Source organism: Euleptes europaea, chromosome 6 (assembly GCF_029931775.1).
Source record: "Euleptes europaea isolate rEulEur1 chromosome 6, rEulEur1.hap1, whole genome shotgun sequence".
Lineage (NCBI taxonomy): Eukaryota > Metazoa > Chordata > Lepidosauria > Squamata > Sphaerodactylidae > Euleptes > Euleptes europaea.
The window spans coordinates 13,952,326-13,979,238 of record NC_079317.1 but is presented as its reverse complement, the minus strand read 5'-3'; the positions used below and the strand labels follow the sequence as shown (position 1 = coordinate 13,979,238).

Here is a 26,913-nt window from a genome sequence, read left to right as displayed (position 1 = left end):
CGGACTGGGAAAACTTCTTGGAGAAGTAGGCGCATGGCCTTAACCGTCCCCCCTCATCCCTCTGCAATAGGGCCCCGCCCATTGCTACATCCGAGGCATCCACCTGCACCACGAAGGGCTTGGTGCAATCCGGGTGAGCCAAAACGGGTTCGGATGAAAAAAGTAGCTTTAAACGTTCAAAAGCTTGCTGGCACTGGGGAGACCATTGCAGACGGGCTGAGGGGAGTGCGGCGCTAGCCCCCCTGTCCTTGGTACGCAACAGGGCAGTGAGGGGAAGCGCAACTTGGGCAAAGTTGGGAATGAAATTCCGGTAAAAGTTGGCAAACCCCAAAAACTGTTGAAGTTGGCGGCGGGTAGTGGGGGTTTCCCAGTCCCGCACCGCCTGGACCTTGGCGGGGTCCATTTCCAACCCTTGGTGGGAAATCACATACCCCAAAAATGTAATAGAAGGTTGGTGGAATTCACACTTGGACACCTTAGCATACAGTTTGTGCTCCCGCAGCCGCTGGAGCACTTCTCGCACTAGGCGCACATGTTCTTCCATGGTCTCAGAGTAAATAAGAATGTCATCGAGAAATACCACCACCCCCCGAAACAGTAAATCATGCAAAACTTCATTAATTAATTGCATAAAGACACTCGGAGCCCCCGAAAGTCCGAACGGCATGACCAGGTACTCAAACATCCCAAAACAACTGGAAAAGGCCGTTTTGGGTTCGTCTCCTTCTTTGATGCGAATGCGGTGGTAGGCTTCTACCAAGTCCAGTTTGGTGAAGATTCGGCCCTCCTTTAATTGTGCTAGAAGGTCAGGAATAAGAGGGAGGGGGTAAGCATTAGACTGGGTGACTGCGTTCAGTCTGCGAAAGTCAATACACAGTCTTAAATCTCCCGTCTTTTTCTTTACAAAGAAAGCTGGGGCTGAATAAGGAGCCTTGGAGGGGCGTATGAAACCCCTCGCCAGATTGACATCCAGATAGTCCCGCAATACAGTCTTTTCACTGGGGCTCATGGGGTAAACCTTTCCCTTAGACAGTTTGCCTTCCCCTACGATCTCGATGGCACAGTCCGTTTCTCTGTGGGGAGGCAGTTCGTCGCACTCTCTAACATCGAAAACATCAGTAAACTGCGAGTACTCAGAGGGTAATTGAGGAGAGACTGGGGCGGGGGACCCTACCAGTGCGGCGGCTGGAGTTCTGAGTACCCGTTCCTTGTCATGCAACCCACAGGGGTTTTCGGGGAAAGAAAGCACCCGTTTAACCCAATCAATGGAGGGATTGTGTCCCCTTAACCAGTTCATCCCTAACACCACAGGGGTTACAATAGGGGCGATGGTGAAATACAACCGTTCCCAATGTTCCCCCACGGACATAATCACGGCTGCAGTTCTGTGGGTCACAGGGCCCCGTTTAAAGTCACTCCCGTCCATTTGGGAAAAACGGAGGGGTCCCGGAAGCCGCTTGCGCCGGACCCCCAACTTCTTGGCAGTTTCCTCATTTATCATGGTGCGGGCACACCCCGAGTCGACCAACGCGGGGACCTCTAACGGGGGACCCCCTTTGGGTAGGGACAGATGAACACGCACAAATACATTGTCCTCTTGGGCGCTTACCATCGGTGGAGCTCCTTGCACAACGATAGGGACGGTCTGCTGCGGAGCCCCCTCTACAGCAGACCGACGGCGTTTTTTGCCGGCTGTTCCCACTCTTCCTCCTCGCTGGAAGAGGGGGACGGGGTGGTGGCTTCCGGGGAGCCGTCCGAATCAAAGACGGTATTTGTAATCCGGGACCCCGATGGGACCGTAGAGTCGGATGCCCCATCCTGGGGGCGCGCGTGGAGAGCGGAGGGTGCGCCGGAGCGCCGGCTCAGTGGTCCACTTCTGCGGCGAGGCTGGCTGTCGGCGGCCGGTTTCGTCGGCTCGGCCTGGGTTTGGCGGGGGGGGGTCGGACGGCCTGAGCGAGAGGGGCATTGCGATGCAAAGTGACCCTTTCCCCCGCAGATCAGGCAGACGCCGGCCTCGAACCGCTTGCGGCGTTCCGCGGCCGAGAGACCCCCGCCACCCCCTTGCCGGAGTTCCCGGCCACGGTCACCTCGGGGCCTGGGGTCTCGCCCAAGCCGTTGCTTGGACAAGTTCAGGAGTTGCTTGCGATTCTCGATGTCAGCAGCATGGCGAACCCAACCTTCCACATCCGGGGGGTTCCCTTGCATGAAGGCCCAATGTTGGAGGTCTGGGTTGAGACCCTCCCTGAAACATTGTACCAAGGTAGCTTCACTCCAGTCCAGAATTCGGCTAGCCAGTGACTGGAACTCACTTGCATACTGCGCCACCGACTTAGTCCCTTGGCGCAGTTGCATCAGGGAGGCTTTAGCCCGCTCACCCAGAGTCGGGTCCTCAAAACGGTTTCGGAGTGCTACCATGAACTCGTCCAGGGTTCGCAGTACCGGCGAGCGGAGTTCATACTGCAACACCATCCAGGCAGCCGCCTCCCCTTGCAGTAAGGAAGCCACGTACTGCACCCGGGACTCCTCAGAAACGAAGGTTCGGCCTTGTTCCCGCATAAAAATGTCCACTTGGACCATAAAAAAGGTCAATTGGTCTCCCGACCCGTCATACGTGACTTTCAGGTCCCGACGGGCCGGGGGGGCAGGGGTTGCGGGCGGAACTACCGGCGCCCCGTCTGGGGGAGCACCGGCTGGAGGTTGCAACTTCAGCGCATCTAGGGCCGTGGCCATCTCACCCATTACGCGTTGCATGGTCTCCATCTGCTCCTGCATAGCCCGGCGGTCTTCCTGCCACTGCTTTCGTTCTTCCTCCATGAGGGCCTCTTTGCGGGCCGGGTCCCCTTCGAGTCCCGTGCTGGGGAAGGCCAACCGGCGATCCTTCGCCGCAGTCCGCGAGAGCGACCAGCCCTTGGGAGAGTCCAGCCAATAAGTAAGCCCCCGGGGACGTTCGTCCCGATCTTGGTCGGGGGCGCGACCCTTCGGTTTCTTTGGCTTGGCTCCCTCCTCCTTCGGGTCCGGCTTCTCCGGCTCGTCCGGAGCCTTGGGGGCATCGGGGATAGGGGTGGTGTCCTCGTCGGCTGACATTCTGTCCAAAGCGGTACAGCTGCAGTCCGAGAGGCAAGGACTTGCAACTTAATGTGAGAGATCCCCCTCTCTGAGTTTGCTTCTCCAAATCAGTTGCTCAGACGTTGATACAGAAACAATAGATTTATTGAAGCCTTCAGGAGATGAGACAGGCACAGGTAGAAAGTTGCAAGTGAGGGGCTATACGGGTCTACAGAATATATTGACTCCAGGGCACTGGGGCACTGGGGTTCACACTTATTGTTATGGGAAGTTACAAGCTTGGCATAATACAAAACATCAGACGGATCCCAGGAAGTCTGGTGCGGCTATCACACTTCCAAGGCCGCACCGGCCTGAGGGAGTACTGGCAGGAAAACAGCGGGGGGGAAGATACATGGGCCATCAGGCCTGGCGCCTGAGACCAGAAGGTGTGAACTGCTTTTACGAGTTCACTGATAATACCGCAGGTGATGGAAAGCAGAGACACAAAGACAGAGACCCTCACAACCGCCTTGTGAGGTAGGCTAGTAGGGTTGCCAACCACCAGGTACTAGCTGGAGATCTCCTGCTACTACAACCACCGCCTTGTGAGGTAGGCTAGTAGGGTTGCCAACCACCAGGTACTAGCTGGAGATCTCCTGCTACTACAACTGATCTCCAGCCGAGAGAGATCAGTTCCCCTGGAGAAAAGGGCCGCTTTGGCAATTGGACTCTATGGCACTGAAGTCCCTCCCCTCCCCAAACCTCGCCCTTCTCAGGCTCTGCCCCAAATACCTCCTGCCGGTGGTGAAGAGGGACTTGGCAACCCTAAAGGCTAGGCTGAAATAAAGTAACTGTTTGTTCGTTTTTTAATTGTAATCTGCCTTGAGGCTTAGTGAGAAAGGCAGGCTATAAATGAAATAAAACAAACAAGCGAATAAAAACTAGCTTATGGTCACCCAGTGAACTTTGATGGCAGAATGGGGATTTGAACCTGGGTCTCCCAGATCCTAGTATGACACTGGTTCTCTCAAGCGAGGGACTGTGGCTCCTGGGAAACATCAAGCCTTCCCTGTTCTATTCATTTATTTATTTGAAACATTTCTACACCACCTTATCTCCTTGGATTCAATCCTCGGCAGCTCTGGCTGATAAGAGAAAATGGGTGTTGGAAAACGCCTTTGTCTGTCTGAGGCCCTGAAAATCTGCAACCAGTCGGCACGGACAGTTCTGTGCCAGATGAACCACATTGCAAGTGTGCAAAATTAAACTTGTTTGTAGAACGTTGATTTAAAAAAAAAAATCTATTTTGTACAACTGTGGTTTCTGCACAAACTGGAAAACCAGCCCTGCAAATTCCACAACACACACTGTGGTCTCTACCTGCCACCCACACGGACCGGCAGAAAGAGTACTACCCAGATGTATTGTGGGAACTAGTCATGCCCCAACACATCCATGCTCTTAGAACTGTCAGGGGTGTGTGCTCTTAGCCAGATCTGGCCCAACCAGAGGGACAAAATTAGCCAAAATTTCAGTGGCATCTGCCTCAGGTAAGTCCTCGAGAGGGTGAGAGAGAGAAAGAGAGAGAGCACACCACTAACTATGCTTTTCAAGGAGGAACATAGAGGCAGTTTAGTTGCTCATTGAAAAGTAGGGGGTCTTTTACATTCCAGAAGACAGAACCAAGGATCTGAACTCAGCGTCCAAAGATGTGCCCCAGGGGGACACGGCAGATACAAAAAAAAACAACCCCAAAACATCTACATTATCCGTCAAACGTATTAAACCAGGGGTGTCGAACTCAGTTACGAGGGCCAGACATGACATAAATATCACTTGTAGGGTTGCCCGGTCCCTCTTCGCCACCGGTGGGAGGGTTTTGGGGCGGAGCCTGAGGAGGATGGGGTTTGGGGAGGAGAAGGACTTCAATCCCATAGAGTCCAATTGCCAAAGCATCCATTTTCTCCAGGGGAACTGATCTCTATCGGCTGGAGATCCATTGTAATAGCAGGAGATCTCCAGCTAGTACCTGGAGGTTGGCAACCCTAATCACTTGGTTGGGCCAGGCCATGCCTCGCCAGCCCAGATTGAGAGTGGGGGCGGGTGGCTGCCTCAGCTAGCTCTCCAGGGGCCGGATCCACCCCGCGGGCCGTATGTTTGACACCCCGGTATTAATCTGTTTTTATTTTACTGTCTTCTGACTCTGTATTTCACCTCATGCCTCAGCTAGATGTAAATAAATGAAATAAATAAATACCTAAACAAAATGCACTCGACGCTTTATCCTTTAGCAGGGAAGCCCAGTACATGATCTGTTATGGGCCCATTTTTAAACTGCCTCATTCTACAAGAACTTTGGGGAAATTCTGCTCTTAACAGTTAGAATCATAGAGATGGAAGGGGACCTCCAGGGTCATCTAGTCCAACCCCCTGCTCAATGCAGGAAATTCACAACTACCTCCCCCCACACCCCCAGTGACCCCTACTCCATGCTCAGAAGATGGCAAAAAACAACCACCACCACCCCTCCGGGATCCCTGGGCCAATCTGGCCTGGAGGAAAATTCCTTCCTGACCCCAAAGTGGCGATCAGCATTTCCCTGGGCATATAAGAAAGGGTCCCGAGAGCCAAGCACTGACGCAACCCTTCCTGCCCCCCTTCTCACATTCACAGAATCAGTTAGACACCTGAACCACACAAAGTTTGCCATTTATGGGTATTACTCCACAGAGCACGGTGACCCAGCCTCGCTGAGCTTGCAGGTACTTCTGGATTTTGAGACAGGTCAAGGGCGCCACCACAAATGGCTGCTATGGGCACCGAGGGCACCGGTGGTAGGATTGGGGAGGGATGCCTTGCCGGGCTCCTTGACTGGGTGGCATTAGGGTTGCTAGATCAGGGTAGGGAAAGACCTGGAGATTTTTTTTGGGGGGGGGGTGCGGAACAAACGAAAAGGGTAAAAAGAAAACTCAACCTAAACTAAACAAAGAATTAAAAGTTGAGCTAAATGTTATACAAAATGTTATTATAATTTATTATAGAGTGAACACACATACAAAACACTAGGCCTGAAAAATATAGGCTTCAAATTCAAATTGCTAAGTATCCAGCAGTGTAGATGGTCTGTAATAAATGCAAATGACCAATATAAAACCAGACGCGTTTCGGCATTTTCAGCCTTCCTCAGTGGTCAAATATCCAAAAATACATAAAAGGTATGCTGAAATGTAACCACCTTATATGTTGTAAGGCCCGTTGTCAATTGTTGCAAAAGATGTAATTTTCACCATTTAAAATTGGCACATGCACAAAGGTTCTTATAGTGTATTTACAATGTCCTGTGGATGTGTAAATCATCAAACAGTGATTCAACATGGGCACTGGGAATCGTTATCAGTGGGGCACCATGGACCCCATGTCGGGGACTGGTGCCATGGAGCATCCTTCAATGTTTGGGGGGAAGGACCCACAAGATACCCCAGAACCTTGCTTAGCTCCCTGCACTTCTCTAAAGGTAAAGGTAGTCCCCTGTGCAAGCACCGGGTCGGTACTGACCCATGGGGTGACGTCATATCCCACTGTTTACTAGACAGACTATGTTTACGGGGTGGTTTGCCGTTGCCTTCCCCAGTCATCTAAGCTTATCTCCAGCAACAAGCTGGTTACTCATTTTACCGACCTCGGAAGGATGGAAGGCTGAGTCAACCTTGAGCCGGCTACCTGAAACTGACTTCCATCGGGATCTAACTCAGGTAGTGAGCAGAGCTTTTGACTGCAGTACTGCAGCTTACCACTCTGCGCCACGGGGCACTTCTCTAATCTTCGCAAAATAAATTATCCAGGTATATGCACAAGCAGTCTGTTCTTCAAATTTTGGAAACAGAGTTATACAAATTCACATACCTGGACATAGGTTTAATAGATTGCTTAAAACATAAGGCTTCTAAGCTTGGGTTGACTGATCTTTAAACAGGGGTGGATTTTTTTCACATGCCAGTGGATGTTCTTACCTTTTCACTACCTTTGTGCCTCAAACACAACATTTGCTTCTGAACCTAATGATGATTTCCTCTTCCTCCTTGGCCCTCACTTATTCAGACTGTTTGCCTTTTAACCCCCCCACCCTATTACACCAAGTACCTTGTGAGTTTAACTGATTAAAAAAAAAATAAGGTTCTGAACACTATTTTAATTTGAAAAACTGCTAAGGGAAGGTGAGTGGAACGGCTTCATGACTGTCACAAGGGCCAGCCAATCAACACTGTGCACAGCCCCTTCAACCGCAAAGAGGAAAAACAGGCTTTCCCCGAGCTTGAGGCTTGGACACCTGACTGAGAACAGGGTGTGTATAGTCCCAAAGAGAGGTCACCACCCAACATATCCAGTGCATTTAGATACACCCTGAGGTTCCCAAAGTGACTTGCCGACACGCATATAGAAAACGTGTAGCAATGAAAGAATCTTCTCAATGAGAGCACATGAATCGGCTTCATACCAATCCAGACGGTTGGAGTATCAAGGTCAATATTGACTACTCAGACCAGCAGTGGCTCTCCAGGGCCCAAGGAAGAGGTCTTTCACATCACCTACTACCTGATCGGTTCAACTGGAGATGGTGGGGATTGAACCTGGGACCTTCTGCACACGAAACACATACTCTACCACTGAGCCATGGCACCTCCCCAGTCTTAGAATCATAGAGTATTCGAAGAGGTGTCACATAGAGGATGGTGCTGAGTTGTTTTCTGTTGCCCAAGGTCGGACCAGAACCAACTTGTTGAAATTAAATCAAAAGAGTCTCTGGCTAAACATTAGGAAGAACTTTCTGACAGTTAGAGCAGTTCCTCGGTGGAACAGGCTTTTTCGGGAGGTGATGGGCCTCCTTCTTTGGAGGTTCTTAAGCAGAGGCTAGATGGCCATCTGTCAGCAATGCTGATTCTATGACCTTACGCAGATTATGAGAGGGAGAGCAGGAAGGTTTGTATCAGTGTTTGGCTCTCATGGCTCTTTCTTGCATGCCCAGCGTAGTGCCAATCGCCACTTAGGGATCAGGAGGCAATTTTCCTCCAGGCCAGATTTCCCCCCCCCCCCATCTTCTGGGCATGGAGTAGGGGTCACTGGGAGTGTGGGGGGAAGGTAGTTGTGAATTTCCTGCATCCCTTCCATGATTCTACTTGAAGATGGTTATCCTATCACTTCTCAGTTGTCTCTTCTCCAGGCTAAACATACTGAGCTCCCTCAACCTTTCCTCATAAAGCCTCGTCTCCAGACCCCTCACCATCTTCGTTAGAACATAAGAACATAAGAAAAACCATGCTGGATCAGTCCAGCTGTCTATTCACACAGTGGCCAGCCAGGTGCCTCTAGGAAGCCCCCAAACAAGACAATTGCAGCAGCATTGTCCTGCCTGTGTTCCACAGCACCTAATATAATATGCATGCTCCTCTGATCCTGGAGAAAATAGGTATGGGTCATGACTAGTATCCATTTTGACTAGTAGCCATGAATAGCCCTCTCCTCCATGAACATGTCCACTCCCCTCTTAAAGCCTTCCAAGTTGGCAGCCATCCCCACATCCTGGGGCAGGGGGTTCTACAATGTAACTATGTGTTGTGTGAAGAAATACTTCCTTTTATCAGTTTTGAATATGTTGCCCGCCAGCTCCAGCAAATGACCCCACGTTCTAGTACTTCTTTTGATACAGCCCAAAATCGCATTTGTCTTTTTAGCTACCTCATCACACTGCTGACTAATGTTCAGTATATGGTCTACTAAGACCCCTATATCCTTTTCACAAACACTACTCCCAAGACAAGTCTCCCCCATCCTATAATTATGCATTTTTTCTACTTACATTTATCTTTACTTTACATTTATCTCTGTTGAAATTCATTAGCCTTAGCCCAGTTTTTCAGTCTGTCAAGATTATCCTGTATCCTGTCTCTGTCTTCTACCGTATTTGCTCCCCCTGCCAATTTAGTATAATCTGCAAGTTTAATAAGCATCCCCTCTATTCCTTCATCTAAATCATTTATAAAGAGGTTGAACAACACAGGGCCCAGGACAGATCCCTGAGGCACTCCACTAGTCACTCCTCTCCAAGAGGATCAGGAACCATTAATAAGCACTCTTTGGCTGCGATCTGTCAACCAGTTACAGATCCACCTAACAGTAACAGGATCCAAACCACATTTTACCAACTTGTCAACAAGAATATTATGGGGAACCTCATCAAAAGCCTTACTGAAATCAAGATAAACTATTTCTACAGCATTCCCCTGATCCAGCAAGGTAGTAACTTTCCCCCAAAAAAGAGATAAGGTTAGTCTGACATGACTTGTTCTTGAGAAACCCGTGCTGGCTCTTAGTAATCACAGCCATCTTAACCAAGCTACTCATTTTGCATTGTGCCTGAGCAAAAAGAAAAGAAAAATACTGGGTTGTTTTTTTTATATAAGGCAACAGCTCCAAAATACAAATAGATTGCCAACAGATGCAGACGTGTGCTGGCAAGCCAAAACAGCCGACGCGCATACAGCTGCACTTGGAATGGAAGAGTGGTGTTGAGAAATACTGAGAATGATCAATCTGTTGCAGATGGAATTTGCACAGCCAATGAAGAGAGGAAATTAGCTTGCAGCCCTAGCAGGGTGCCTGATTTTCGCAGCAACGGCGCAGAAATAACCTTGCTCAACCCCAAATGCTTAGGAAGCTGCTTTATATGGAATTAGAATGCTCGTCTATCAAGGTCCGTTCCGTCCATTCTGACGGCGGCATCAGGTTTTAGGGTCTTTTGCCTCACCTACAACTTGATCCTTTAAACTGGAGATGCTGGGGACTGAACCTGGGACCTTCTGGATGCCAAGGACATGCTCTAGCACTAAGCCACATATCCATCCTTGAGCACAGCTGACAACAAAACTGAATAACCTTTCCACACACAGCTGACCAACCTCCCACTATGGTAGGAGGCCTCCTGTTGACAACTCTAGCTGCCCACGACAGTGGGAGAAAATTCTTTTTAAGAGGCAAAGTGGGCTGCATCGCAACGCTAGAAGTGATATAGGTTAGATCTAGGAATCACCAGAATCGCTATGGTTTTACCATAGAGTTTCCAGAGATTCCTAGAGCTACCTTATGTCACTACCAGTTTTCTCTTGGAAGTGACACCGAAACGCAGCTGACATCACACCCCTCCATATCCCCGCCACTAACTCTCCCACTGGTTGCCACGTTTGGAAATTCGACATCAGCAGCACATGCTATTCCTTTCAAGTTCCAGTAGAATGCTAGTCTTCAACCCACGGGTCAGGACCATTTGGGGGGCTGCTTTTTGGAAAGGCCTGCTGCTAGCATGCATGTGTCAAGCGCAAGAGCACCAAACCTCCCACCTCTCTTTGCACACCCAGTGAGAAGACAAGCAGGAACGCAAAGTGAGATCACTCAGGAGCAGAGGGGTCTCCTTTTTAAGGGTAGGCAGGTTCAGGCACAGAGATCCAGCATGGTGTAGTGGTTAAGAGCGGCGGACTCTAATCTGGAGAACCGGGTTCAATTCCCCACTCCTCCACAAGAAGCCTGCTGGGTGACCCTGGGCCAGTCACAGTTCTCTTAGAACTCTCTCAGCCCATACAGAGGCAGGCAATGGCAAACCGCGTCCAATTGTCTGTTGCCTTGAAAACCCTATGGCAGGGGTATCAAACGTAAGGCCCACGGGCTAGATGCGTCCCCTTGAGAGCTCTTATCCTGCTCGGGAGCCAGCCGAGGCAGCCACACACACACCCACTCTCGATCTGGGCTAGCATGTTTTATTTAAATCAGATATTTTATTTAAATTAGATTTTTTTGATAAAATGCTTTTTGAGGCAAAAATCTATCTAAAGATAGCTTTCTATTTAAGAAACATTATACTCCAAAAGTTATTGAGCACGAAATAAGGATTAGTTTTTAATTATGTAGTATGAGAAATATTCATGCAATGGTTAAAAAAAAAATTTGGTACATGAATTCCATTAATCCATTCACAGAGGTTTCTGTAAGGTTATTTTGGGCAGTTTTTCTATCAAAACGATACTATCGCAGATGCTCGGTTTTGCAGTTCTCAAAACTGTGAAAATGTGTCTGCAGAGATAACGTGCCTCTTCTCAGCAAAAATGTTATAAAATAAACATACAGAGTTGAGAAAAAGATCTTAATCCCATTGCTCCTTTGCAACTCTATGTACACAGAATCAACCCCTTACCTCTTAAGTGCTAAGTTTCAAGAGGTTCAAGGAATAGAAGACTGACTGGAATGGAATAGATTGCACAAGGGGCTAAGTTTGAGGAGGGAGGGAAAAGCAGTAAAAATGACAGCGAAACATTTTGAGCAGAATTCTCAAGTCTTGGGATCTTTGTGTTTGTAGCCTGGGCTTTATCATATTATTCTCTCCCAGAAGGAGAAAACCTATAATGGCAGCAGGCTACAAAAGAGACTCTGTTTGGGAATATTTTAATGAAGTTCCTCTACCTATGAGTAAAGCAGGCATGTGTGCAAAATATAAACACACTGCAACAAAGAAATGTAAGGCCTGGTGGTAGGGTTGCCAGGTCCCTCTTCACCACCGGCGGGAGGTTTTGGGGGCGGAGCTTGAAGAGGGCGGGGTTTGGGGAGGGGAGGGACTTCAATGCCATAGAGTCCAATTGCCAAAGTGGCCATTTTCCCCAGGGGAACTGATCTCTATCGTCTGGAGATCAGTTTTAATAGCAGCTCTCCAGCTAGTACCTGGAGGTTGGCAACTCTACCTGGTGGCCCAAATAAAACAACATCATGAGAAGTGCTGTTTATGAAGAAAACCACAATTTAAATCTAGTCTTACTGACTAGTGGTTTAAATCGTGAAAATCTAGTCTTACTGACTAGTGATTTAAATTGTGATTGAAATCATGATTTCAATCAAATCCACCCTGAATATCAGAGATCTGCAGTGGAGTCATGTGGTGATCCGAACCAAGCCACTTTCTATCAGCCCTACCACCAAAAACACCTCATTCTACAGTATGGGGATAAAACAGCACTAAAGGTAAAGGTCCCCTGTGCAAAGCACCGGGTCATTCCTGACCCATGGGGTGATGTCACATCCCGACGTTTCCTAGGCAGACTTTGTTTGCGGGGTGGTTTGCCGTTGCCTTCCCCAGTCATCTCCCCTTTACCCCCAGCAAGCTGGGTACTCATTTCACTGACCTCGGAAGGACGGAAGGCTAAATCAACCTTGAGCCGGCTACCTGAAACCGACTTCCATCGGGATCGAACTCAGGTCGTGAGCAGAGCTTTTGACTGCAGTACTGCAGCTTAACGCTCTGCGCCACGGGGCTCTGGCCCACCTTAAAAAGCAGTTGCAAGAATTTCACCAAGATAAAGTCCCTGAAGAGCTCTGAACACCAGAAGCACTAGATCAGGGGTCCCCAACCTTTTCGAGCCTGTGGGCATCTTTGGAATTCTGACACAGGGTGGTGGACCCAACCACAAAATGTCATGGAGCAAAGTTATGCATAAACTCTCACACAGTACGATCCTAAGCAGTTATTCCAGTCTAAGCCCACTGAAATAAATGGTTTTAGACTGGAGTTAACTCTTTTTTAGGAGTACACTGATAGTAACTCTTCAACATTTTAGGGAGAAGCTCTGTTTAACAGGACGCCTTTTAATCTGCACAGCCAATCTGAAGCTAGGGTTGCCCGGTCCCTCATCGCCACAGGTGGGAGGGTTTTGGGGCGGAGCCTGAGGAGGGTGGGGTTTGGGGAGGGGAGGGACTTCAATGCCATAGAGTCCAATGGCCAAAGCGGCCCTTTTCTCCAGGGGAACCGATCTCTATCGGCTGGAGATCAGTCATAACATCAGGAGATCTCCAGCTAGTACCTGGAGGCTGGCAACCCTATCTGAAGCCTTGCTCGGCACAAGCCCCTCCTGGCCCTACCCACATTTTAAACACACTTGGTGGGTACCAGGAAAGGTGTTGGCGGGCACCACACAACCCACAGGTTGGGGACCCCTGCGCTAGAGAAACACATATCACAAGTATCTTTTGCCACTCCTTGGCCCTGAAAATGCCTTAGTTCTATGATGAGGCTGACAGTGGACAGAGAGAGTCCAAGGGTCACACACACATTCAACAGGTTTCAAACCAAAACATACCCCTCCCATGCACTTTGCGCGCTCACTTAAGGGTGAGTCAGAAATTCGGCAGGCATCTCCCCACCACCTGCTGTGAAATACTTGTATTTCAAGTCCACATGCCCTTCGTCAGGAGCTACCCGTCCTGGACTGTGAAAAGTCACATTTCTTATCAGCCACCAACCAGCTCCTCCTTTTTGTGAACAAGTGCATGGCGGATGCCCTATAAATAGCCGGGAGATTTCCAAGCAGTGGATTGCAACAGGGGAAATGGCCGTGAAACTAATCTAAAAGCTGGTGTGTCCAGCAAATGGCCCTCCCTCATTACAGCGTGCACTTATCAATTCAGCAACAAAACTTCAAAATGCTTTGAATGCAATGCCCCCCCCCCTTATTCCCTTTGGAAGTTATTCCTTTACTTGGTTTCCTTCCTATCTGCTAAAATAGTCTATAAACAAATTCTTAATTACAAGCAATATAAAACATCCAACTAGACCAGTGGTTCCCAAAGCGGGCAGTACCACCCCCTGGGGGGCAGTGGGATTACCTAGGGGGGCACTAAGAGGCAAGGGGCAGCAGAGGGGCGCTAGAGATGGGCCCCTTCAACTGTGTTGTTGGATAGGGTAGGGGACGCTGGGGTTGAGTCTGCAGAACCAAGGGGGCGGTGGGCCAGAAAGTTTGGGAACCACTGAACTAGACAAAGCTGTGAATTGAAACCCCAGAACTGCAAAACAAAATCAGGCTCTGGAGTAAACCTCCCATCCCAACAGCGCTAGCAGTTCAAGAAAATTCAAGGAAAACATGCTAAGCAACCACAGCAGGGGGAACTAATGCACACAGAAACCGGATTTAGCGAGAAAGAGTTCCCTACTTACCCCGTTTAAGCTTCCCAGATCTTTGACCCAATGCTCATCTTTCTCCTTGTCGTAGTTGATGACCGCGTGCTGCTTATCCACACTGCGAGACTGGAAACCAAAGAGAAAAAACACGGAGCCTTCAGACCCGCAGGATAAAGATCGCCTTCGTAGCTGCAGCAGCACACATTGGTGCATCTTGGACACGAAAAGAAAACTGCTGCTGAACAGTTACGATACCTGTTGTCCCACTCGGTGCACCCGGTTTCTTTCCATGCAGTATTTATGGTTGAGGGCAGCCAGTGACGGTTATGTGGATTATTTTATTTATTTAGGTTTCCCACCACGCCAGCATAAGTGCCTCTTAGTACGGGATAAGTGGGCACTTGTGCTGGCGTGGGGTCACGCCAGCTCCTAAGGAGATTTCCCACCCCCAGGAATGTGCCCAGAATATTCAACATACAATATAGTAAATAATTAAAATCTAAAATATACTCTACATAACAATTTAAAAACTGGCAATCTAAAACCAGATGGATCTATACGATATCCAAGAGCCCCAGTTGACAGAGGCACTCATGAGATTTTATTCAAATGTCTGTGGAAAGGAGACAAAGGGTGTGAGTCTTAAAATTTTTACAAGAAAAGGGACGTGTGAGTAAGGGGAGCTCAATCCTCCCCCTTCCCGGTTCCTCCCTTCACTTTGCTCCCATTTCTTTTTTTCTTTGTGCATATTTTTATTTTTTAAAACATAAACATACAAACTAAAGCAGACATTTAAACCAAACAGCATCACATGGCATTCGGAACTTACTTTGCATCTAAATTTCAATAACTAACTCCTCTGAATTACATCAGTCGATATAAATTCACAACTACCTCCCCCCCACACCCCCAGTGACCCCCTACTCCATGCCCAGAAGATGGCCAAGGTGCCCTCCCTCTCATGATCTGCCTAAGGTCATAGAATCAGCATTGCTCTAGCTAGGGTTGCCAGCTCTGGGTTGGGAAATACCTGGATATTTTGGGGGTGGAGCCTGGGGAGGGCGGGGTGGGACCTCAGTGGAGTATAATGCCGTACAGTCCACCTTCCAAAGCAGCCTTTGTCTCCAGGAGAACTGATATCTGTAACCTGGAGACCAGTTGTAATGCCCTTGGATCTCCAGCCTCACCACCTGGAGACTGGTAACCCTAGCTGTACCCTAGAGTAGGAGATAGGGTTGCCAACCTCCAGGTACTAGCTGGAGATTTCCTGCTACTACAACTGATCTCCAGCAAACAGAGATCAGTTCACCTGGAGAAAATGGCCACTTTGGCAATTGGTAGGGTTGCCAACCTCCAGGTACTAACTGGAGATCTCCTGCTACTACAACTGATCTCCAGCCGATAGAGATCAGTTCCCCTGAAGAAAAGGGCCGCTTTGGCAATTGAACTCTATGGCACTGACGTCCCTCCCTCTCTGCCCCCAAAACCTCCTGCCGATGGCAAAGAGGGACCTGGCAACCCTAGTAGGAGAAAAGATCTGGCAAAGGTGGGGGGAACCTCCCCCACCATTCTCCTGTCAGTTTCTGCTTTCTTTTTTGTATCCCCTTTGGGTCCCCTTAAGGGAGAAAAGCAGGATAGAAATCATCAAATTAAATTAAATAGTTTGCAATGTGCCAGGTTGGATTTGGAGAAGAATTTAATCCTCCGAGCCTCTCTCCAGCCCCTCTGGAGAGGCCCCCGCGCACTTCAGCCGTTCACCGCCCTCCTCGGCCGTTTGCAAGAACGAGGCCCAAGCGACACGCTGCCAAAAAGCCACGCCGAGTGCCCGGCCTTCCTGAGAACGCACCGCACCCCCATACTGTTAAAGCCTGACCGCTGGCTGGCACTGCCTTCAAACGCAAACATTTACAGGCTCCGTGCCCTGACAACCCACTCTACACAAACCAACAATTTCAGGAAGGCGGTCGAAATCTGAAAGGCGTACTTTCTCCTAATATATTCCTACCCTAAGCGATAAAAAACTGGTCACACGGTAACACGTCGCCACACACCCTACAAGCACATACATCAATTACATCACTATTTTTCCCCATGCCACAAAAGCAAGGCTTGCTTTCTCCCAAAGGCTTACAGACGTAGCTGACAACACTGTTTTAATGAATGGGTTTAATACCGTTTAATTTTACCTGTTCGCTGCCTTGGCGGCCCTCACCGGGCAGAACGGCACGGCATACTAATTTTGTAAATAAAAATACAATAGAGAGCGCACTCCGAAGCAGGTCTACTCAGAATTTTACTCAAGTCTATTCAATGGGGCTTACTCCCGGAAAAGTACAATCTTAGGCCTGCCGTGATATGGACTTAGAAGGGTGTGATTTCCCTTAGGATTCCAAAGTCACCTAAAAATAGGGTTGCCAGGTCCTTTTTCTCCTCCGGCGGGAGGCCGTTTGGTTGAAAGCGCAACTGCACGCGCACCGACGCATGCACGCCACTTCCGGTTTAGAACCGGACGTGCCGCCTCGCAAGGGGGCATATACCTCTAAGTTTGAGTAGTAAAGCGGCCCTTTACCAAACTAAGAGGTATAAGACCCCTTGCGAGGCGGAACCGGTTCTAAACCGGAAGTGACGCGCGCGGTAGGCACGCGCGCCCACCAACCCTCAGGTGGTCGTTGGGCAGAGGGGCAAATTGCCAGGGCTTTGCCCGCCACCAGCGGGCACCTGGCAACCCTACCTGAAAATAATTTAAAATCCACAGCCCCAACTCCCCAACAAATAATACTGTCTTGTATCGCTTGCAGAAGACCAGAGGAAGTATTGGTTATCATTCTGAATAGGACAACATGAGAGAAGCAGCAATAATTCACCAATCAGGAGAGGAGACGAAAAGCCACGCTGGATCAGACCCAGGCCCATCGATTCCAGCAGTCTGTTCACACAGTGGCCAACCAGGTGCCTCTAGGAAGCCCCCAAACAAGATGACTGCAGCAGCATTATCCTGCCTGCGTTCCACAGCACCCAACAGGCATGTTCCTCTGATACTGTAGAGCAAAGCTTCTTAAACTATGGGTCGCGACCCCATATGGGGTCATAACTGAATGTGGGGGTCGCGAAAAATTTGGCAACGGTCTGCTTTCGTCTTTAATAAATGGCAAAATTATACGTATACCAAAGAATTGTTTCAAAAATAAATTTCTTTATGATTTATTATCAGTAAAGGTTTGATTTGTATACCTATTTTATATACCTATATACCTGGGGTCGCGTAAATATTTCTCGGGCGAAAAGGGGTCGCGAGTGGAAAAAGTTTAAGAAGCCCTGCTGTAGCGAATAGGTATGCATCGTGACTAGTATTCATCTTGTCTAACAGCCATGGATAGCCCTATCCTCCATGCAAGGAGAGGAGGTCATAGGATAGGCAGAGGTGCTACCCGTCCCAAAATAAGGTGTACAGTGTGAGACCAGAAGAAAACAATCTATTACCCATGCCAGAACAATAATGGTATTTAATTAGAATATACCTTTCTTGGAATGAACTAAGTTAAAGTTGATTAATACAATTAAGGTACATCTCTATGAGTATTTCCAGTTATACATAAAAGAACACACACATGAACACGTGAAGCTGCCTTATACTGAATCAGACCCTTGGTCCATCAAAGTCAGTCTTGTCTACTCAGACCGGCCGCGGCTCTCCAGGGTCTCAGGCAGAGGTCTTTCACATCACCTACTTGCCTAGTCCCTTTAACTGGAGATGCCAGGGATTGAAACTGGGACCTTCTGCATGCCAAGCAGAGGCTCCACCGCGGAGCCACAGTTCTATGAAAGGTTAGCAGCTTGCAAACCTAGGTGCCAGTCTAAATCCAGAGCGGCTGGGGCGGGGGATGAGGGAGTGTAAAAACCATCGGTGGGAGCAAAGGGAATAAGTCAGGAGGGTAAAAAAACAGCACACAGTTTTGTTGAGACCGTTTAAGCTATTAAAGATGTTACCATTTAAACACTGACAAGCTCATGATCTAGACCCCATAGCTGTTATCAGCTCTGGTACTGATTTGTGTTAACACATCGTTGTGCTCCGGGGTCAGTCATATGCACAGACAGTTAAAAGTAAGGTCAGCACTCGAAAACACATTCCACAGGCACAAATGGTCCTGGACAATCCTTTAAATATTTTCCAGCAATCCATAAATGGTAAACCCTGACCTGGATGGCTCAGGCTAACGCGATCTCCTCAAATTTCGGAAGCGAAGTAGGGTCGACCCTGGTTAGTACTTCGATGGGCGACCAGCAAGGAAGCCCAGGGTTGCTACGCAGAGGCAGGCAATGGCAAACCACCTCTGTTGGTCTCTTTCCTTGAAAACCTTATGGGGCTGCCATAAGTCGGCTGAAACTTGATGTCACTTTACACATAGTGATTTACATCCCTACTGATGTTTTACATCCCTACTAGACATATGTTTTGGAAGACACTGCAGACAAACAAACACAGATGGACAATACTGAACACAAGAAGAACACACACAAGAGATGGTAAGCTCTCCTTCCCGGGAGGTTTTTAAGCAGAGGATAGATGGCCATTTGTCAGCAATGCTGATTCTATGACCTTAGGCAGATCACTGAGAGGGAGGGCACCTTGGCCATCTTCTGGGCATGGAGTAGGGGTCACTGGGGGAGTGGGGGGAGGTAGTTGTGAATGTCCTGCATTGTGCCGGGGGTTGGACTAGATGACCCTGGTGGTCCCTTCCAACTCTATGATTCTATTATTCTAAACTGCCTTATACTAGTCCATGCACGAACTGAGCGCACAGGGAGGGTACATAGGCAGGAGTGCACTGGTCCTGTCCCCTCTGTGCAATCGCCAATGTGAGGACTACTGAGTCAGACCCTTGGTCTACAGTTCGGTATTGCCTAATCTGACTGGCAGCAGCCCTCCAAGGTCTCAGGCACAAGCCTTTCACATCACCTAGTGCCTGCACATGCCGGAGATTAAACCTGGAAACTTCTACATGTAAAGCAGATAATCCAATTTTAATGAGAAGCATCCAGAGATTTCTTCTTCTGAGAAGTTTTATTTTTTTGAATTACTTTTAATATTTACATTAACATTGTAACTTTTTAAACAGCTGACAGTTCTGAGGATTCAGGAGGAGGGGGATGCAGCGCCTCGCAAGTAATCCAAGCCAAAGAAAACGGACATTTCATTCAATTTCCCAAAAGCAACAAGACATGACTGCAATTTCACACAACACACCAACAAGCTGCCAACAGTTCCCCTCTTTCCATAGGAACAGCTGATTTCTGAGCTAGAGGCAACATTAGATTCTAGATTGGGGTGGGGGGAACGACTCAAAGTTATCTCCGGCCCCAAACGGAAGCCACGATCAGCCAGAAAATTATATCTAAATGGCAGACAGACTGCAGCTTGGATTCAGATTGACAGAATTCACAAGACTTCCTGAAGGGCAAACTGAGAGGAACATCAAATATGGATAACTGCAATTTCATTTCCTCCCAGATATCTTTTTTCCCCCTCCTGCAAATCATGGGAAAGTAGGGTTGCCAGGTCCCTCTTTGCAACCGGCAGGAGATTTTGGGGGCGGAGCCTAAAGAGGGCAGGGTCTGGGGAGGGACTTCAATGCCATAGAGTCCAATTGCCAAAGCGGCGATTCATCTCCAGGTGATCTGATCTCTATCGGCTGGAGATCAGTTGAATTAGCAGGAGATCTCCTGCTACTACCTGGCAGTTGGCAACCCTATGGGAAAGGCACTGATGTTATATTTCAAACTCTAGAAGATTTTTTTGTGTTTTGTTTTTCGCTGTCAGGTCACAGCTGACTTAGGGAGACCCCTCGTGGGGTTTTCAAGGAAAGAGAAGAACAGAGGTGGCCTGCCATTTCCTGCCTCGCGCAGCAACCTTGGATTTCCTTGGAGGTCTCCCATCCAGGCACTAACCAGGGCCAACCCTGCTTAGCATCCAAGATCAGGCGAACCTGGGCTATCCAGGCCAGGGTAGAAGGTCTGCAACATACTTAATATCCATTATTGGAAAACCTATCTGGCTATTTGAACAAATATAAAATTGAAAAACTACGGGTGGACGAAAACCCTTTGACCACAAGACAGGCTGCCAAATTTTGTGTTGCGGAGATTCAAGTGTGTAGTAAATTAAAAAGCAAAGATGCAGGTAAAGCTTGAGCTTAAACTACTGGATCTCAAAAGTGGAAGAACCTGATGGCTGTTTTGTTGATAGGAAAGAGATAATTGTTAAAGTACTATGTGGTAATCTAATTTTAATCCTGATAAGTTTTTATATCCTATTTTATTTGAAATGTTGTATGATTGGTACATACAGTGTGTATTTATTGGTCTTTGGCCGCAAATAAAATCATTCATTCATTCATACTTAATATTAGACAACTAACACACAGGCCTTGATCTAGCTATCTTTTTTGCTCAATTTCAGCCCTTACTACAGTCCCCATCACACACGGCTTTTGTCCATGCCAGACTACCCTGTCTGGGTGGTCAAAGGGGACGCCTCCTTCATTTTTCAACAGCAGAAACACAGTCTGGATCCAACCCATAGCATCAAATGCAGGAACTACCTGAAATCATTGTACATTAATTCAACGCGTTATCGCAAACAACTAGCCAAACTAGATTTGCCAGCTGTCAGAAGGAAACGATGCTGCATTATACTGAATCAGTCCATCAAGGTCAGTATTGTCTACTCAGCCCGGCAGCAGCTCTCCCGGGTCTCAGGCACAGGTCTTTGACATCACCTACTGCCTGATCTCTTTAAGTGGAGATGGCAGGGATTGAACCTGGGACCTTCTGCATGCTGAGCAGATGCTCTACCACTGAGCCACAGCCCCACCCCTAAGGAAGGCAGTCACTCCTCAAAGACCAAACACATATTATTAAAAAAAGGATTAATACTAAAAGTCAAAATTAAACCAGATCTTTTATATATATAATTATATCTATATGCCACACAAAAAATCAGTGGGTTATAGATCAAATCAAGCCTGAACTGACCCTAGAAGCTAACATGACTAAACTGAGGCTATCGTATTTTGGTCACATCATGAGACGATAAGAGTCACTGGAAAAGACAGTCGTGCTAGGAAAAGTTGAGGGCAGGAGGAAAAGAGGAAGACCCACAAGAAATGGATTGACTCAATAAAGGAAGCCACAGCCCTCAATTTGCAAGACCTGAGCAAGGCTGTCAAAGATAGGACATTTTGGAGGACAAAAATACTGGAATAGCAGCAGAAAGGGGGGGGGAATTACTCAACCAGAGTCTTGGGCAAACAGCCAAGTTTATATTGAATATATCCAATCTCCTGTAGGCAGTTTGGGTGTTGGTGTTTTTTAAAAAAATGTTAGGGGTCATAATAATAGAATGAAGCATTTGATTTCTTAGCATTTGATTTTGGGACTAGCGCATACGGAAGATTGCTGAGATTTATACCTTTGATACCAAAACGTCAAGTTTACAATGTGCCAGGCATTGCGCAACTTAAACAAGTCAAGGAGAGCAGCCATACCTGGTACCCCAGCAGGGCTTTCGACACCTGCCTTGCTTTTGCTGCCTGCATGGAACTGCCAAAACCCGAGGGCCCTCGCTGTCATACAAAAATGCTGAACGAACAAGATCTTTGCTTGAAGGTGCGCATCGGAAAACTGTGCACAGCTATGCAGGTATGTCCACTCAACCTTCCCACACACAGTAAAGTGAGATTGTAATGTCTCCAAAGGTGGGTGCAGACTGAACGACCAGCTCAGCCTCTCCTTGGAATCCTTTCTGCACACGCTAGAGGTTTCAGAGGTGAGCCAAAGTCAGTGGCTACTACAAGAACAGTTGGCTTCCAAGATCAGTTGAAATTTGTGGAAACCCCCCCCCCCAAGATAAGTGTGTATAAGATTATATTGGATGCTGTGGAACACAGGCAGGATGCTGCTGCTGCAGCCGTCTTGTTTGTGGCCTTCCTAGAGGCACCTGGTTGGCCACTGTGTGAACAGACTGCTGGACTTGATGGACCTTGGTCTGATCCAGCATGGCCTTTCTTATATTCCTAAAATAAGGTTGCCAGCAGGAGGGTTTGGGGTGAGGAAATGGTGGGGGCGGCGTCACCAGTGTGATAATTTCACATATGGTTTCCTACAGAAGTGACAACAGAGACCCTCTTTTCTTGCTGGTATGATGACTGAGCGATCCTGGGTTTGGTCAGTAAACTCACCAATATTAACTTTAAAAGCTATACTGAAAGAAAATAGTCAAAAAGATATAAAAACGCAAGTTACAAGGTCATAGGCATATGCAATGATAGAATAAAGAAGTCTAGCTAGCTAAATGCTTACTATAGATGTTAAATGGTAAAGAGCTGGATCTTAAGGCTTAAGGTTAGAGCGGTTCCTCAGTGGAACAGGCTTCCTCGGGAGGTGGTAAGCTCTCCTTCCCTGGAGGTTTTTAAAGAAGAGGTTAGATGGCCATCTGCCAGCAGTGCTGATTCTATGACCTTAAGCAGACAATGAGAGGGAGGGCATCTTCTGGGCATGGAGTAGGGGTCATTGGGGGTGTGGGGGGGAGGTAGTTGTGAATTTCCTGCATTGTGCAAGGAGTTGGACTAGATGACCCTGGTGGTCCCTTCCAACTCTATGATTCTATTCTTTAAAAAAAAAAAAAAACTTCTCCCACAACCACTTGGAGTGGTGGTAAGCAATGGGAGATCAGTGCAGGGCATCCCCCATCCCCCTGGGGGCTTGGCAGTCCTAGTGTTAGCAGGGGAAGAGTACCACACACAGGCTTGACCCGCATCCACTGAATGCCAGAAGCTTGTGAGTAGCCACTCGCCTAGTCGCCTGAGGCAATTAACATCCCATTTACAACAAATAACTGAAAACATCATCGTATATGGAAAGAGTCAGGTAAGACCAGCTTCCAGCCAAAGGCTAGTTCCTAAATTGCCGAAGGGAAGGAACAACACTTAATGAGAAGAGAAAGAAACAGAGGCCATCAAGCTGCAGCTGACTTATAGCAACCCTGTAGGGTTTTCAAGGCAAGAAACTAACAGAAGTGGTTTGCCGTTGCCTTCCCCTGCATAGCAACCCTGGACTTCCTTGGTGGTCTCCCATCCAAGTTCTAACCAGGGCTGACCCTGCTTAACTTCCCAGATCTGACTAGTCTGGGCTATCCAGGTTAGGGCAGCAAAAAAATTACCTAGAGACCAGTCCTAAGCAGGTCTACTCAGAATCCTATTCAGTTCTATTCAAGGGGGGCTTACTCCCAGGAAAGTGTCCAGAGGATTGCAGCACTGGTTCACTAGCAAGAGAAACGCATCAGCCGAAGCAATGTGAAGGAAGAGAAAATCCATAGGGGGGAAGTTAGCTGTTGGTCGCTGCAAGCAGGTCTCTGAAGAGACAGCATAAAAAAAAAATAATTCTAAATAAATAATATCTCTGTCTCCCTTCAAAACGCTCATCCTTGGCAGTTGTGCCGATGATTAATGCGGGATCTTCTGCCACTAGCTGGAATGCTTGGAACAGTCGTGGGACATGTACAAACTCCGCAAGTCTGGCAGCATTTCCAGTTCTAAATACGGCACTCGAGGCAAACGCACAAATGAATTTCTGGCACGCAAAGGGTGACAGAATTTGGTCCTCCGTCAGCTCTGCGTAGCCAACCTGAACCTCCAAAACAAGACCATTTCCGGTTTCCGCTGAATGTCCTATTGGCTACCTAAACTACAGCACAGCCCGCTCTTTAACCCTCACAAGTATTTTAAATATTTCTGATCTATAAAGCAGGCACAAACGATTTCTTAGAATTGTAAGCTTCTCCCCATTAACAAAAAGTTCAAAGTTTCCCAAACGTTTAGGCCAGGGGGGTCAAACGTAAGGTCTGAGGGCCGGATCCGGCCTCTCGAGAGCTCTTATCCGGCCCGCGAGCCAGCCACACACACCCCCACTCTCAATCTGGGCTGGGGAGGCATGGCCCGGCCCGGCCAAGTGACATTTATGTCAGATCCGGCCCTCGTAACAACTGAGTTCAACACCCCTGGTTTAGGCTACACCAGCGCGGTGTAGTGGTTAAGAGAGGTGGAGGGGTGGAGTCTGATCTGGAGAACCGGGTTTGATTCCCCACTCCTCTACAGGAGCGGCGGAGGCTAATCTGGTGAACTGGATTGGTTTCCCCACGCCTACACACGAAGCCAGCTAGGTGACCTTGGGCAAGGCACATTCTCTCAGCCCCACCTGCCTTACAGGGTGTCTGTTGTGGGGAAGGTGATTGTAAGCTGGTTTGAGTCTCCCTTAAGTGGTAGAGAAAGTCGGCATATAAAAACCAACTCTTCTTCTTCTTCTTTTTCTATTTCTACCATTTCCGGGGGCAGCCAAATTAGCATGAAATAAAATCCCAAAAGGCTTTTTTTTTTAAAGCCACAATAAATGAAACACAATAAGACCATATGAAGAGACCTGTTGGTCCATCTATTCCAGCCTCCTGTCTCACACAGTGGCCAACCCATTCCTCTGGAGGTCCAACAACATGATGCAGAGGCCAAGGACTTCCCCTGATGTTGCCTCCTGGCACTGGGATTCAGAAGTTTACTGCCTCTGAACTCGGACTGTTAATACTGCATCCAAAACAGATTATGGTTGTGAGGTTCGGCTGAACAGGTCAGAATGAATCTACTTTAGTGCTAACTTGACATACTCTCCGTTCACTGACGGCTCTTGAGTATTCACAGGCCAGCAGACCTGACTGCTGGAGAATGAATGAGACCACGTCACCCCTTACGGGACATTTTCTCCAGGATCACAAGACCACAGCAGGCTAGCCAAGTAGCAGCTTCCCTTAGTGCACAAGAAAGGCCTCCGTACAACCAATCAGGGCTGTTTTTCTAAAATGGAAGAGGACCAGATCGGCGCCTTGTTCAGATAGCGGCTGTGCTCCGAGTGGTTGCCCATGGGCTCAGGTCAGAGATTAGGGGCCCCAATAACATCTTCCATGTGTTAGGGGCCAGAGAAGACACCATCTCTAAAGAGCTATATATTCTAAAATATCGGCATCTATATACTCACATCGAAAACCTATCTGAACAAAAAGGCCATGCTGCAGGAAACAGCTGTGGAATAACTCGAGACAATGTTTCAGAGCCACCACCAAAAAGGCACCGCCCTGGGTCCCTGCCAATTTCCCCCACAAGTAGACAGGACCACAGGTAAGGCCACTTTGGTGCATCTTGAGAGGACAGTTAAGGCCTTTTACCGCTGTTTATGCCTACCTGCAGATTCGGTATCCCAACATAATCTCTTTTTTTCCCTACCTAAGGCAGACTTTCCCCTCTCTATAGGACTGCGGCCACAACAGATCAAAAGCCGGCCTATTGCATTGACTGACGCCTGACTCAAGCGCGAAGCCAGCTGCACAGTGAACTCTCCTGTGGGACTTTACATGCACACCAGGAAGTTCCTTTATCAGGTCTAAGAGCATAAACTGTAAGCCAGGCCGCTCTCTCTGAGCCTCAACACACACACCCATTTGCGATAACGATGCTGGGGGGGAAAACCAAGCATACTAAATTGCTATTATGAGTGCCAATTATGGTTAGATTTAGAACATTAGAACATAAAAAGAAGACCTGTTGGATGGTGACCAACGGTCCATCCAGTCCTGTTTCCAACAGTGTTAACTCAGATGTAGGGTTGGCAACCTCCTAGTAGGGGCTGGAGATCTCCCGTTTTACAACTGATCTCCAGGTAACAGAGATCACTTCACCTGGAGAAAATGGAAGGTGGACTCTATGGCATTACACCCCGTTGAGGTCCCTCCCCTCCTTAATCCTCACCCTCCTCAAGCTCGATCTCCACAATATCCAGGTATTTCCCAACCTGGCGCTGGCAACCCCAGTCAGGTGCTACACAGCACCAGACCATCAGAGGCATTCTGCCTCTGAACTAGAGTTCCCAAATTACTGCTGAGGGCATGAAATTCTCCGCCCCCAGGGCCCCTTCCCAAAACTGCTCAGCTGGTGGCGGTGGGGAAAAAAATAAAGGAGAAAATGGGGGGGGGGCAGTGTTCTGACATACTGACATCACTTCCTACCCAACCAGAAGTGACATCAGTGCATCGCTCAAGATACTCTAGCCTTTGGCCAAAACTCGATGGTTAACAATGTCAGACCTCTCCTCCATAATCTGTCCAACCCCTTTTAAAACCAATCTAAGCTATCGGCCTCCATCACATCTCCTGGCAGTGAGTTCCACAAGCCAACTCAAACAAAAACAAGACAACATTGTGTGAAGTAGCCCTTTCGAACTCCCGCTCTCATCCAGAGAGGAGTTAAAGACAGGCGCATTTACCTGAAGCATCAGCTCGCAATCTTCCCTGCCGACAAAGATCATCTCCCGGGGCAGCCGGTGCCGAATGCCGGTGCCGCTCACCAAGAACCAGGATGTCACACTCATTTTGGCGTTTGGTGCTTCAGCTTTTCACCATCCTGAACAGACAAAGAGAAACAGATTTTAGGGAAAGAGAAACATAAGCAAGCAAGCGAGAACACGCCAAGCTAGTAAGAAAAGGTGTAGCAAAGATAACTGATAAAACCCAATCAGGATGACAAATCAGTCTTGGAAAATGCTATTACTATCAAGACTCAAACTCTTTGTACACGTAAGAGACCATTTCCGTTAGTCACGCTGACCTTGAAGTTGAACAACCCATGGTCCACCACCAAGGGGGAATGGGCCATGGCTCAGCAAGAGAACAGCTGATCGACATGCGGAATGTCCCAGGTTCAATCCCCAACATCTCCACTGAAAAGGCTCAGGCAGTAGGTGACGGGAAAGACCTCTGTCTGAGACCTTGGAATAGCAGC

At 48.2% G+C, this 26,913-nt stretch overlaps 1 protein-coding gene across 1 annotated transcript in view; it reads right to left on the bottom strand.

Moving 5' to 3' along the window:
• The window catches only part of CEP170B (centrosomal protein 170B), an 88,197-nt gene extending 61,667 nt beyond the window's left edge, over positions 1-26,530 (bottom strand). Inside the window, exons 1-2 of the mRNA XM_056850862.1 lie at positions 26,399-26,530; positions 14,072-14,161 (exon numbers count right to left, since the gene is read on the bottom strand). Of these exons, the coding sequence (XP_056706840.1) occupies positions 14,072-14,161; positions 26,399-26,503 (195 nt within the window). The 5' untranslated portion in view covers positions 26,504-26,530. The remainder of the gene's footprint in view (positions 1-14,071; positions 14,162-26,398) is intronic.
• Between the last annotated feature and the right edge of the window lie 383 nt (positions 26,531-26,913).